The 13,135-nt window shown below is 55.3% G+C and overlaps 1 protein-coding gene across 8 annotated transcripts in view; it reads left to right on the top strand.

The window, feature by feature from the left end:
• TSPAN18 (tetraspanin 18) overlaps positions 1 to 13,135 on the top strand; it is a 183,872-nt gene that overhangs the window by 156,618 nt on the left and 14,119 nt on the right. For all 8 annotated transcript variants that reach the window (XM_058527100.1, XM_058527096.1, XM_058527092.1 and 5 more), the window contains 2 exons: positions 6,623 to 6,695; positions 8,871 to 9,065. In XM_058527100.1, the coding sequence (XP_058383083.1) occupies positions 6,633 to 6,695; positions 8,871 to 9,065 (258 nt within the window). In that variant the 5' untranslated portion in view covers positions 6,623 to 6,632. The remainder of the gene's footprint in view (positions 1 to 6,622; positions 6,696 to 8,870; positions 9,066 to 13,135) is intronic.

The following is a 13,135-nucleotide window of genomic DNA, read 5'->3' as shown; positions in this document are numbered from 1 at the left end:
CCTGGAGTGGTTCTGAGCATTTAACGAGCTCATGCACATACGTGTATAGCCCACAGCTCCACAACAGATATAGGCGCAGGCAGTTGAAGAGGCTGCCACCTGTGTAAGTTTAGGCCAAACAGGGGTACCACACAGCGAGCTCTCAGCAGGGAGCCCCTTCTCCTGCCTTTCCATCTGCCCATCCCCATCGCTACTCCCTCAAGACTTACTCACCAGCACCATCTTCCCCGGGAAGCCCCCAGTGGAGTGACAGCAGTGGACAGTTAGTCCTCCTTCCTGTGGGTCCTCAGCCCTATTGGCATCCATTTCCCTGTCTCCTCCAATCTTCTACCACCACCACCACCAAACTTTGAATGCATGCTTATTTGCATCTCCATTGCCTAACACAGCATCCCTGGCGCACAGTAGGAGCTCAATATGTGTCTACTGAGCTGATGGATGGATGGATGCATGAATGAATGCATGCATGCATGCATGAATAGGTGTATGGATGGATGGTTGGATGGATGAGTGGATGGGTGGATGGATGGATGGATGGGTGGGTGGATGGATGGATGAGTGGATGGATGAGTGGGTGGATGGATGGGTGGATGGATGGGTGGATGGGTGGGTGGGTGGATGGATGGGTGGATGGATGGATGAGTGGATGGATGGGTGGGTGGATGGATGAGTGGATGGATAGATGGATGAGTGGATGGATGGATGGGTGGGTGGATGGGTGGGTGGATGGGTGGGTGGGTGGGTGGATGGATGGATGAGTCGATGGATGGATGGGTGGATGGGTGAGTGGATGGGTGGATGGATGGGTGGGTGGGTGGGTGAGTGGGTGGATGGATGGATGGATGAAAAAGAAACTTGCACCCATCGCCCCTCCACTGACATGCATGGGAAAGAATCTGAACTGGCCCTGAGACCCAGAAGTCGCCCCCTTCCTCCCCATAGGAATACCCACTCGAGCACCATGTTTGAGCAGGACCCGGCTGTGGAATTCCCCACAGGTGTGAGAGAACAGGAGTCTCCATCTGAGTGCATTTGACTGCTGAAACCAAAGCCTCATTTCCACTGCAGGGAGCTGGCTCTAAAGGAGCCTTCTGGCAAATCCTTACGCAGAGCTAAGGAATCCTTTTCAGCATCAGATTTCTCTCTCCTGAGAGTCAGAGTTGGGGGTTGATGAACAGGGCCCTGCTGGCATTTTCTCTGCTGAGGCATCCCTGCAGATGCCCAGGTGGCGTCCAGGTGTGTGGGCCGCCACGCCCACCGTCTCCTCCCAGTTCATCAGCCACATGCAGCTTGTCAGCGTGGATGAAGCCCATGCCAGAAACTGCGAGACTCTTGAAGACGTGGTCTACGCAGCCCCAGGAGCTGCCATCTGGGCAGAAGGCGGGCACCCCGTGCAGGCCTCCCCAGCTGCCCCAGGTGCTGAGAGCTTTTCATTAGTGCTAATGGGCCCTGAGTGTGTGTGTCCGGAGGGCGGGTTTGCATAAACAGCTTCTTGAATGTGGGCTCCTTAGTGACTTCCTAGAGCAATTGAATATTTTCTCTTCTGGGCCAATAAAGAAACAGGAGCCCCTCTGACCAGGAGACTCCGTCCTGCTGACGTGTAAAGACCTGCCCAGGTGACAGGCCAGCCTTTGCCTCGCCCGCCCCCTCTGTACCTCCGCCCCATCCCGACACCGCTGCGGCCTCTCACTTCTTAGTGTGTCTGTCTCCTGTATCACTTCTTGCTCTGTCTCTCTCTTTCTCTTTCTCCTTCAGGCTTTCTCCCTCTTTCCCTCTCTCTCTGACTTGTCTTGTCTGTTTCTCTGAGTTGCTGACTCTCCACTGTTGTCTGTCTCTATTTCCTCTTTTCCCACTAGTCTTTCATTCATTCATTCAGATGTATTAATTGAGGACCCACTTCGTGCCAGGCACTGCTCTGGACCCTAGGGACACGGCAGTGAACAAAACAGGTCCACGCCTTCATGCAGCACACATTCTAACAAGGGAAGGTGTGTGCCACCAAAATAAATAAGTCAAACATTGGGTAGGTAGTGTGTCCCTGGCCACTGGCCTGGGCTTCCAGAAACAGGGCTCCAGGCTCAGATCCGTCAGGAGCTGGTTTTGTAACTTGGCCAAGCCCCCTTCCCTTCTCAGCCTCAATTGTGTCATTTCTAAAGTGAGGGTGTTGGGCCAGACCAGTGCTGCCCTACCGTTTCAGGACCAAGAACTTGGTTTACTGAAATGCTGGTGACATAAGTCATACAAGGGCTGGGTTCTAAATCAGCGCTTACACAAATAAGAATAGTGTCAAATACAAGTTTCCCTTAAGTCCCTTTAAAGCTCTTAAACACCTGGTTTTGGTACAAAAAAGTCAGTTGCATCTGGGGGTCATGTTGTATGATAAAATGCCCATCTGTAAGCCAGAACCCTCCCTTGGCCGGTGCTGTGACAGACACAGGAGCCCTGAGACCACAAGACCCATGGCAGCAAGTCCGTGACTCCCGCCGTGCTCTGCCCGGGGCAGACGCCCATGTGGAATGGCAGCACCGGACCTGCTGTCCCGCAGGCTCTCCTGATGTGTGCGGGGAATTTGCACCGAATCCAAATTCCCTGTGGAATTGGGAATTCCAATTCCTGTGAGGCTGACTCCAGATTTCAACCCTCTGGGCCCCAAGGTTTAAAGGATTTTATCTACCAAATAGCGCTGGCTTTACCAAGTCATCTATTAAGTATAGGTTAGCTTCTCCTTAGTTTTTGTCCTGCAAAATCATGCATACCTGGTTGGCCAGAGCTTCTGAACAACCGGGGAAACAGGGTCCCCACCCTGGAGTGGTTTAATTGCTCCAAAACCCAAGACATTTGCCCCTTGAGCCGGCCGGTGGGGAGGGGATAATTTCTGAGATGCTGCTTGAAATCTTGAAAAGAGCTTTAATGCTCGTCTCAGGGAACCCGGTTTGAGAACCACTGAACACACCTGTTCTCGCGGCTCAGACATCTCCGCGTCACAGTGCCCCCATCTGCCGACTGGGGGAGCTGCGGCTGATGTAGCTGGGCCCTGGGAGGGCAGGTGAGGGGAGCCGCCGCGTGGAGAGAAGGGACAGGGCCACCGAGTGCCAGGCACAGCGTGATAAGCTCTGCATACGTCATCATTTAATTCTCGGTCCGTGCAACTTCCTGAGGAGGTCGGCGCTCCCCCCCATTTTGCAGACATGAAGGCAAAGGCCAGAGAGGTTACGTGATCTGTCCGGGGTCACCAGGGTGGAGGGGGGTGGAGCCAGGACCCGACCGACCCTGCAGCCCCCGCTGATGTTCCCGCGGGTCCCGGTGGGCTCCACGGGTTGGGGAAACCTCAGCCGGCCCGTCACCCCTGCCCCAGGGAGGGCTGTCATCTCCCTGCAGCAGAGAGGCCCCAGGCCCCTTCATAAGTGTCTCTGCACAGCTCTTGAGGAACGACTAAGCCCTGGCACCTCACGGTCTCGAGTGTGTCCTCCGCCCACCCTCCAGAGACCCTCCACGTTCCCCCTCTCCTTAGAGGTACCTGTGTGAGCCTGCGCTTAGCTTCCAAAAGGCTCGGCGGGTGGGCGGAGCTAACAGCGGGGATTGGAGGCTCCATGTGTCTGTCACTCTTGTCTGGCCAATAGGCTGTGGAGGTGTGTCCCCACGGGTGGAGCAGGCGGACATCTGTCTTTTGACTTCCTCCTGGCAGTGGATGATGGCCCGGGGGCTGTTTCCCCTGGACAGTGGGAAATAAAGTGGCATAGGAGGTGTGAAGACGGGCCTGAATTATAGAAAAGGATGGATGAATGGGGCAAGGGCATTAGGATTTATTGAAAATGGTGGTTAAGAGTTGTGGCTCCAGGTGACGACAGACTTGGGTTCAAATCCTGGCTCAGGCACTTCCTTGCTGTGTGACCTTGGATAAGTGATTCCACCTCTCTGAGCCTTAATTCCCTCTCCTGAAAAATAGAGCTGACGTTACCTATATCCTGGAGCTTTACAAGGATTAAATGAGATCGTGCATGATCCTTGGCATGTAGTGAGAACTCAAGGTCTGCCAGCTGTTACCAGCTGTTACTATTATGAGCTGCCATGTGCCAAGCCTGGCACTTAGTATTTTCCATGCGTTATGAGGAAGGCATTCTTTTTATACTAATTTTAAAGACAAGGAAACTCAGAGGCACGCAGTTTAGGAACTTGCCCCAGGCCACCAGCCAAGCCTGGCAGAGCTGGGATTTGATCCTCTGTCAGGCACCAAAGCCCTCTTTCCGCTTGCCCACGCTGCCCAGAGCTGGAACTCGGGCCTCCACATCTCCATCCGCCCTCCGGCTCACATGGTCTGTTTTTCAACCTGCCTCACCTTCGAGGTTGCTGGAAGCTCTTCCCAGGAGACACGTCTCCTTTTATTGCGTTTGTCTGGGAGCCCAGCCCTCCACGGCCGCCCGTTAGATGTCATCTCTAATGAATGTGGTGTGTAATAAATACAGGTAGCCCGTTTATGAGCTGCCGTCTTTATTGCTCAACAGCCAGGGCCGGCTGAAGCGGATCCCGCCCCGGAGAGCAGCTGTGCCTGTGTGGGCAGAGGAGAGGAAGCCCGGCTTCCTGCAGAGTTTTCAGCATCCCACTGGGGCGGCCTCTTCTGCCCTCTAAAGGCCCGTCCAAGTCAGAGCCTGACAGGTCATCAAATTCCTGCATCATTTTTTAGGGAAGACACTGAGGCCAGAGAGAGGAAGTGATGTGCAGAGCAGAAGACCGGGCTCTGGACTCCCAGTCCAGTGCTCCTTCTGCTCTGCTCTCTGCCTGAACAGCTGCCCTGAGCCAGGTGGAGCACAGGATCTGGGGCGGGGTGTATGTGGGGCAGGTCGCTTCACCTCCCTGGGCCTCAGTGTCCTCCTCTGTAGAATGGACGCAGTGCCTCCTGCCGCGTGGGGTTGTGGGGAGATTGCAGGCAGTCACTTCACGGAGCTGGCGTGTGGCTGCAGGGAGTCAGGGCTCCATAAATGTTCTTTCGCATCCTCGTCCCCCTCTCCGGAGAGCACAGGGTCTCGGCAGATGTGTGCAGCTGAGGCAGCCAAGTGCCAAAGAAGGGGGCTCAGCCGGCGGCACCTGGGGTGCAGCTCGTTGTCCTGGGTCCTGATCTCATGGGGAACGACAGCCACTGAGTCACCCATGACCACAGAGTTGGGTGTGGTCATAGTAAGAGCTGTCCCGCTCCCAGCCAGGTGCAGAGGGGGCCCTTACATAGGACGTAATCCTCACGACACGCCACAATGTAGGTCGTAAATGCCCGTTTTCACAGATGAAGAAACTGAGGCTCCAAGAGCTTAAGTCACTTGCCAAAGACAGAGGGAGAGAGGAGGAGCCAGGGCTGGAGCCCCGGTGTGTCTGACGTCAGAGCCCGTGCTTGGAACTGCTGTGCTTAGAGGCAGGGTAGACGATGCTTTCTAGGTCAGGGATGGAGGAGGGACATGCTGGGGGCTTGGCCTGGAGATGGCATCCTGGGGACCTGTTCTGGAGGAGGAGAGCCTGGGCCTGGGGGGACACAAGAGACAAGGATGAGCCACAGCCAAGGACAATGGTCAAGCTGGCGTGGGCCGGTCAGAAGAGGGGCTGGCTAGCAGCAGGCCGTACCCCTGGGTCCCCACTGAGTCTCAGCCCTCCCGCCGCCCGCCAGGAGGACGGGCCTGGAACAAGGGAAGGAGTGGGTCCTCCTGGTCCGGCCCTCCCCTCCCCAGGGCTGTCATGAAGAAAGTGGAAATAGTGAATCTTGTATATTGAATACAAAGGTGGCTCATGGACCTGAGTTCTGACTTGTGGCAGCAGATGCTGTCTGCTCCCCCGGGGATGGGGAAGCTGCAACTCATCGGTTTCAAGCCCCAGTGCCTGGCATACAGTAGACGCACAATAAATGCAGGCTGAATAGAATTGTATTCAGTGACTCACTACTGTGGGCATACTTTTAGGTGGGGACAGGGAAGGCTCCTGGGAAAGGGGGATGCTGTAGGTCTCATGATGGAGGTAGGCAGGGCACAGGGAGGGTCTGGGCCCTGCGCCTCTCTTCCTCTGCATCGCCTCCTCGCTGGGCATCCTGCAGCTGGAGGGCGTGTGGGGTGGTGGGAAGTTTGTCTAGCCGGGGCTCTGATTCTGCTCCGCAACCTTGCCACGTCCCTCAAGGCTCTGAGCCTTAGTTTCTCATCTCACAAGTGGAAGGCTCCCCTCTGCCATCAAGGAACATCGTGAAGTAGCACCATTGAGCTCTTGCCATGTGCTGTACGCGGTGCTAAGCATGTTACTGCATTATTTCAGTTAATCCTCACAACAGTGCTTGGGAGGAAGCTTCTGGTTTTAATCTCTATTTTCAAGTTGGAGAGAGCAAGACTCAGAGAGGTGGAGTAATTTGCCTTAGGCCACAGAGCAAATGAAGGGTAGAGACGGGGCTCGAACCCAGGCAAGCTGGCTCCCAAGTTCTCACTCCTAACTCTGGCCCCACGGGGCAAAGTGTCTTCCCTGGGAGAGGAAATTATTCCCTCACCCACTGCAAGGGCAGGTTGGGGACCCCCATGGGGGACGGGAGGGGCACGGGGTAGGAGTTCTTTCTGGGTGGGGTCCCCCAGCGGGAGGACTGAGGGGCCTGGCTGTTTTGCAGGCGGAGCACCATGGAAGGCGACTGTCTGAGCTGCATGAAGTATCTGATGTTTGTTTTCAATTTCTTCATTTTCGTAAGTATTCCTGGAACACGGCTGGGTCTCTGAGGGCCTCTGCTGGGCGGGCAGAACTGACTGCTGCTTGGGAGCAGTCACACGGGGCTGAGTCCCAGGGTGGGAACAGGGGCCTGGGCCGGAAGCCGGTCCACCTGCCCAGCCAGGATTTGGTGGAGGGGAGGCCCCCGGTGGTGCCCACTCCGCTCCAAAGAGCCCACCCTCGTAGGAGAGACCCTGGGATGGTGCAGCTCCTCTGACAAAGGACGAGTCCTCAGTCCTAGCCACTGTCTTGGGATCTGAGCCCTGGTGGGGAGTGGGGGAGAAGGGGGGATGGGGTGATCAGAGGGAGCCCCACCCAGCCCTGACCCCCAGAGCGATGACAGACATCAGAGCTGGAGGGGCCGAGCTGATGTAGCCACCTGGTGTAACTAGAAACCTCTCTGGACTGGAAGACCTAGGTTCAAAGCCCAGCTCAGCCTCTTATCAGCTACGTGATCTGAACCACATTTCACCCCTCTGAACCTCGGTATCTTCATCCCTTAATTAGCTACCTCAACAGATTTTTTGAAAATTAAGCAAGATTAGTTTAGGAAGTGCCTGGGATGTGTTGGCACTCAACAGTGTAGCTCCATCCCCATCCAACCTACGGATTCTATCCATGAAGGGACAGGCCCGGGTGCTCAGGGGGCCAGCCCAGCGCCCTGCAGCACAGCCCACCTGCTGGCGGCCCTCGAGGGCTCTGCTCAGGCCCGTGGCCTCCTGGCGTCTTGAGCCCCCGCAGGCTTTCCTGACCCCGCCTCAACCTTTGACCTTAGTGCAGCCAAGACCTGGATGAGTACGTGTCCACTAATGTCCTCCAGGGCAGGGTCACTCTGAAAAAGAGGGCCCTTTCTGGTCAAGACTGACTGTCTGTCTGTCTCTGTCTCTGTCTCTCCATCTACTTTTTATACATGAAAGCAACTCTCCTGGGTTTCTGCCCTGGCCCCGTAATCCTGAAGAGCAGGGAGCCCTACAGACTCCCACCTCTCTGAACCTCAGTATCTTCATTACATACCTCAACAGGTTTTTTTGAAAATTAAACAAGATTAGTTTAGGAAGTGCCTGGAATATGTCTACCCAACTTCCATGCCGGGTGACCCTGCGCAAGCCCCAGCGTCCCCAGGGGAAATGGGGTCGGGTCACCCTGGCCAGTTCAGTCCGTGTCGAGCCCTCTTTGAGGCAGACCTCAGCACACAAGAGTTGAACCCCGAAACCTCCAACAGATGGTTTCAAACAAGGGGATTTCAAACACTTTACAGCCTTCAAAACCTGATGATGCCAAACCGGTTCTGCACATACCCACTTCCATGCCAGTCTGTGCCCAAGACAGATGGAAAAGATATTTATTGAAACCTGCTAAGCACAATCATGTCCATTCTGTGCTTTCTTCCTTGGGGCCACCTGGGTAGGTGGGAATTTGTATCCTCTTTTTATCAAAAGGAAGCTAAGGCTCAGAGAAATTAAGCCACTTACCTGAGGTCACACAGCTAGTGAGTGGCACAGCCCTTTCTCCAAAGATGAGTAAAGGGTGGAGATGGAGACATAAACAAGAAGGCTTTTGAGTCATGGATTTAAGAATGGGGAGCCCAGCCTGGCTGAGAGCTCCTGTTGGGACAAAGAGGATGCTTTTGTCTGTGTTTCCCCAGCCCCAGCATGGTGCAGGCACAGCGTAGGTGTCCCAGCATGTTGGTGGAGTTTGGTGAGTGTCCTTAGGGCTGGAATCAGGGAGGCCCAGGATTCAGCCCTGACTCTGCCGCGAACTTGCTGTGTGACCTTCTGCAAGTTGTTGGCCCTCTCTGGACCTCAGTGTGGAATCAGGGGGTCGGACTAGGTGACTTCGTTATCCCGCAGCTCTGAGATTGAAGGAGAATATAAAAGTGGCAAAAGAACCCTCCATGACGTGGGTCTCAGCAGCCCGAGGTGGGGCGGGGGCTAGAGATGGGGTCTAGACGGTGCATAGCCCACTAAGGTCGGGTAACCAGGAAAATTCAAAGTGATGAAAACCACTACTGGGAAGTAGGCAGATGGATCCCGCCCCGTCCCCTGGGCACCCAGCACCTCTGTCCAGGGCCTCGCTCGGGGGAATGGCAGTGATATCTAACCTCCCTGTCTGTCCTCCTCTTCTCCTTCCTCCTCCACTGGCCCTGGGAGCAGCTGGGTGGGGCCTGCCTGCTGGGCATCGGCATCTGGGTCCTGGTGGACCCCACCGGCTTCCGGGAGATCGTGGCCGCCAACCCCCTGCTCATCACGGGCGCCTACATCCTCCTGGCCATGGGGGGCCTGCTTGTCCTGCTGGGTTTCCTGGGCTGCTGTGGGGCCGTCCGTGAGAGCAAGTGTCTGCTGCTGCTTGTGAGTACCCCACCCGCGGGGCCCCGGGCGGGAGTGGGGGCCCTGGGTCTGCACCGCAGGGCGCTCGCACAGAGGTCTGGGCCAGGTAGGCGGTCCTCCGGGAGCCTGCCGGGTGGGCGAGCGGCCCCCAGGTGGAACGTGACCTTGGCCTCCAGGTCTGAACAGCCAGGCTTCTCCAAGGCGGGGTCAGCTGAGAACGTGGACCATGATGCTTGTCTCCTTGCTCACTTTTAGAAACTCGAGTATATGACTCCTCGGTAACAGAGCTAAGATAGCTGTCGGGTAAATCCTTCACCTTTTGCGTTTCCACTTCTGAAATAGAAATGATATGATCTCTGAAGGTCCTTTATTCCTTATGCTGTTATGGGCCACATGGTTCACTAGTTGACGAAGATGCGTCGGGGGCCGAGAGTGACTGTCCCCTCGCTCAAGGACAGTCGCGGGGAGGCATCGAGCCCACGAGGATGAGCTGGGCAGCAGGTGGGCCTGGGTTTGGCTGTGCACCCTGCTCTGCCCCTAACTAAGGATGCTGTGATTCCGGTCCAGTTTCTTAACCTCTCTGAGCCTTAATGTCTGCTTGTTAAACGAGCGGCCGACAGCTGTAAGTTGGAGCCAACAAGGCAGGCAGTGGAAGTTCTGTTTCTCTGGGCTTCTGTATTCCCGTGGGCTGTGGTTCTTTGGGCCTCAGCTTTCTTTCCTGGCCCGATGGATGGATCCTCTCTCTGCTGCTGGGTCCTGTGAGACCCCAGCGCTGGGAGAATTTCTGGGTTGAGCCCAGTCATGCTGTGGGGTGAGTTAAAAACAGCCCTGCCTAGGGGCCGGCCTGGTGGCACAAGCAGTTAAGTGCGCGCGCTCCGCTGCGGCGGCCCGGGGTTTGCCAGTTCGGATCCTGGGCGCGCACCGACGCACCGCTTGGCAAGCCATGCTGTGGCAGCGTCCCATATAAAGTAGAGGAAGATGGGCATGGATGTTAGCCCAGGGCCAGTCGTCTTCAGCAAAAAGAGGAGGATTGGCAGATGTTAGCTCAGGGCCGATCTTCCTCACAAAAAAAAAAAAAAAACCAGCCCTGCCTAGAGAAGTGAGCTGTGGACGGGTCAGCTTGGAGACGCTCCTGTGGGGGAGTGGGTGGGTGGTCGGAAGTTAAGCATAGAGAGACATGGGCTGGTCAACTCCTTGCAAGGCATCTGTCCACTCCTGCCCACCAGCCAGCCCCCAGTGGCTGTGGGAGGCAGAGATCTGCCACAGTGGTGCCTCCTCCCCAGATGAGAACAGACTGTTCGGCCCCCATTCGTGTCACAGTGAGAGGCCCCACGTCCCAGAGAGAAAGCGAATGCGGCTGTGACCTGTGTGACACGGCAGCCTTGGGTCCCTCAGCCTTCAGCAGCAAACGCTGGAACTTTTCATCTGGAGAGAAACGAAGGAACCTTGGGCGCCCCCTGGTGGAGAGCGCCCTACAGCATCAGATGGGGCCAGAACGTCTGGGCTGGGGCACTTGAAAGGAGTGGGATCTGGGTCCCAGGAGGTGCCAAACCTCCCTCTCCCCTTCCCCTCGGCCCCCGGGGCTCATCCGTTGCTAATGGGCTCATCTCTGAAGCCAAGTCGGGATGCCAGGCTGGGGCCTCGAAAGCCCTCTCCTGCTAAGTGCCTCCCTCAGAGCCTGCCAGCTGGATGAGGACATCGAGGACGTCACTCTCCCCAGTGCTTAGGGGAGAAGACTGAGGCCCACGGACGGGACGAGGTTAGCCCCAAGTCCCCCAGAGAGACAAGTCCTGGCTGCAGCTGGGTCCAGCCCACCGGACCTAGAGGAGCCCCTTCCACTCCTCTCTTGTGCCTCTTCCTCCCTTGTCTCTCTCCAGTCTCTTTGTCTCTCTGCTGCCCCCTTCCTTTTCTCGCTCTTTCTCTGCCTCCGTCTCTCTGATCTCTTGGTTTCTATTCCTGCTGCCTTTCCTGATCCGTCTCCTGAGCGCTCCTGCCTCTGCCCTGTCTCCCTGCCTCTCTCTCTCCTTCCCCTGCATCCCCTCCCCTGCCCTCTCTCTCTGAGGCCCAGCATGTACAAGCCTGAGGTCACGGTACATGTCAAAGACAGGGGACCCTGGCACCCAGGTCACCCGTCTCTCAGATCAGGGCTGGTCCAGGGGCTCCTGACCTGGAATGGCCTCACCTGGTCCAAAATTCACTTAAAATTAATGTGCAAAATATTTTTCAGGGCCTGTGTGTGTGCCTGTACATATGTGTTGTGTGTGTGTGAGTTTGTGTGCATGTTTCTGGGGACAGACACCACGGCTTCTGGAAGGTTTTCAAAAAGATTCATGACCTGAAAAATAGGAAGAACCACTTCTCCCTTCCAACCTGGACCTGGCCATGTGGTGGTTCCAGCTGAAGAGGGGCACCGAGTCTCAACCTGGTAGACGCTGGGTCCTTCCAGAAGCCTAAGACCACCTCCAGGAGGGAGGGAAGACTTGTCTTGGGAGGAGCCCAGAGGGAGCGACTTCAGCCATGTCGAGAACCGTGGCTCGAAGGCCTGCAGAGAAAAGAGGCCTGGAGATGGGGGTCAACTTAGCGTCTCCTCCCCACTGCTCTGAGGCTAAAACCCACAGGGCCCCGGCGACCCTTAGCCCAGGGACAATGAGCCTAATGACCGCGTCACCTAATGATCAATTTTTCTAAAGATACATTTTCCAAGCACTCCTGTTGATCAATTGTGCACCATTTTCACATACAATAGGACAATTTCAGCCTGTTACTGACATTTTGTGGCGTCCCTTTTTCCTAGTTGCTTACCTATGACGAGTTCAAGGAAGGTTTTTAGCCAATTTATTTAAAGGTTCAGATATTTTTTATATTTTATAACAAAGGCATGCTAAATTGGAAAAGAGCAAAAAAGAGATGAGCATATTTAAAAGAGAGAAGTGAGCTGAATCGCACATCAAGTATGTAAATTTGGTAAATATTTATCAGAAATGAGAACTGAAAGCAGGCGTGCCCGTAGGCAGATGGGTTAGAAAAGTCTGGAAGTGCTCACCAGTAGGCAAAATAGCAGTTTCCACCCTTTTGTTCATTTTCTCATCCGAAGCAAAGTGTTGTCAATTTGATGTTTAGAAATTACGTCCTTAAGCAAATGGGATGAAGTCAGATGAACTCAAGGGGAACAAACCCTGGGAAAGACCCTGGTTAGGGGAAGCCCCAAGAGGCTTCAGGACCAGCCCTGTGGCCGGTCCAGGAGATCCCCCCGCATCACCAGGGGGAACCACGTTGAGCAGGAGGAAATTGTTTCGTGCTGGAGAAGGCGAGTTGCCAGAGGTTGAATAGTTACGATGTTGGGACCACAGCCCAGCACTTTCCTTCAGGTCACTCACGCTCTCAAGTCACCCCTGGGTCTCCGTGCTTGGGGGAACCCTGCTCCAGGCGGGAGCAACGGCACGGAGGTCTGCAGACCCCCTTCCTCTGGGCAGGCCCGCTTTCCCCAGTCTATGAGTCACTAGCTTCCTTCTTTAGCTTCATCTCATGGACCTCATGCATTTCGTCTCATGAATTTCACTTCACGAACCATGAATCTCGGCTCAGTGTAAACTCCATGAGGATGGGGACCCCACCTGCCTTGTGCGTGTTTGTTTGCCAGTACCTAGCACACTGCTGGTGCAGAGTAAGTGCTCACTGAACAGCCTTGGACCAGAGAGGAGACAGTGTCAGAGGTGTGGCATTGGAGTCAGAAAAGCCTGTTTCTCATCCCTGCTCTGCCATTTCCTAGCTGTGTGACCTGAGGCTGGTTACCTAACCTCTCAGAACCTCAGATCGTCACGTGCAAAATGGAGATAACAATACCTCCTTCCCAGCCATAGCGTTGTGATCCTGGTTTAGTGAGAAAATATGTGCATCTTGCTTAGCTCTGTTCTTGGCGTATGTCAGCACTTCATAAATGAGAAACTAAAAGCATGGGTGTTGACCCACGAGAGACCCTACAGGCCATCTGAAAGTCTTAAGGCTTGGAGGCTCTTCCGGGTTCCAGGATAACTTGGTGTTAAGAGGCCATGTTCTGAAATCGGAGTTCCCGTGGTCATCCCAGGTGTACC

Source organism: Diceros bicornis, chromosome 31 (assembly GCF_020826845.1).
Source record: "Diceros bicornis minor isolate mBicDic1 chromosome 31, mDicBic1.mat.cur, whole genome shotgun sequence".
NCBI lineage: Eukaryota > Metazoa > Chordata > Mammalia > Perissodactyla > Rhinocerotidae > Diceros > Diceros bicornis.
This window is presented reverse-complemented; position numbering and strand designations above follow the sequence as displayed.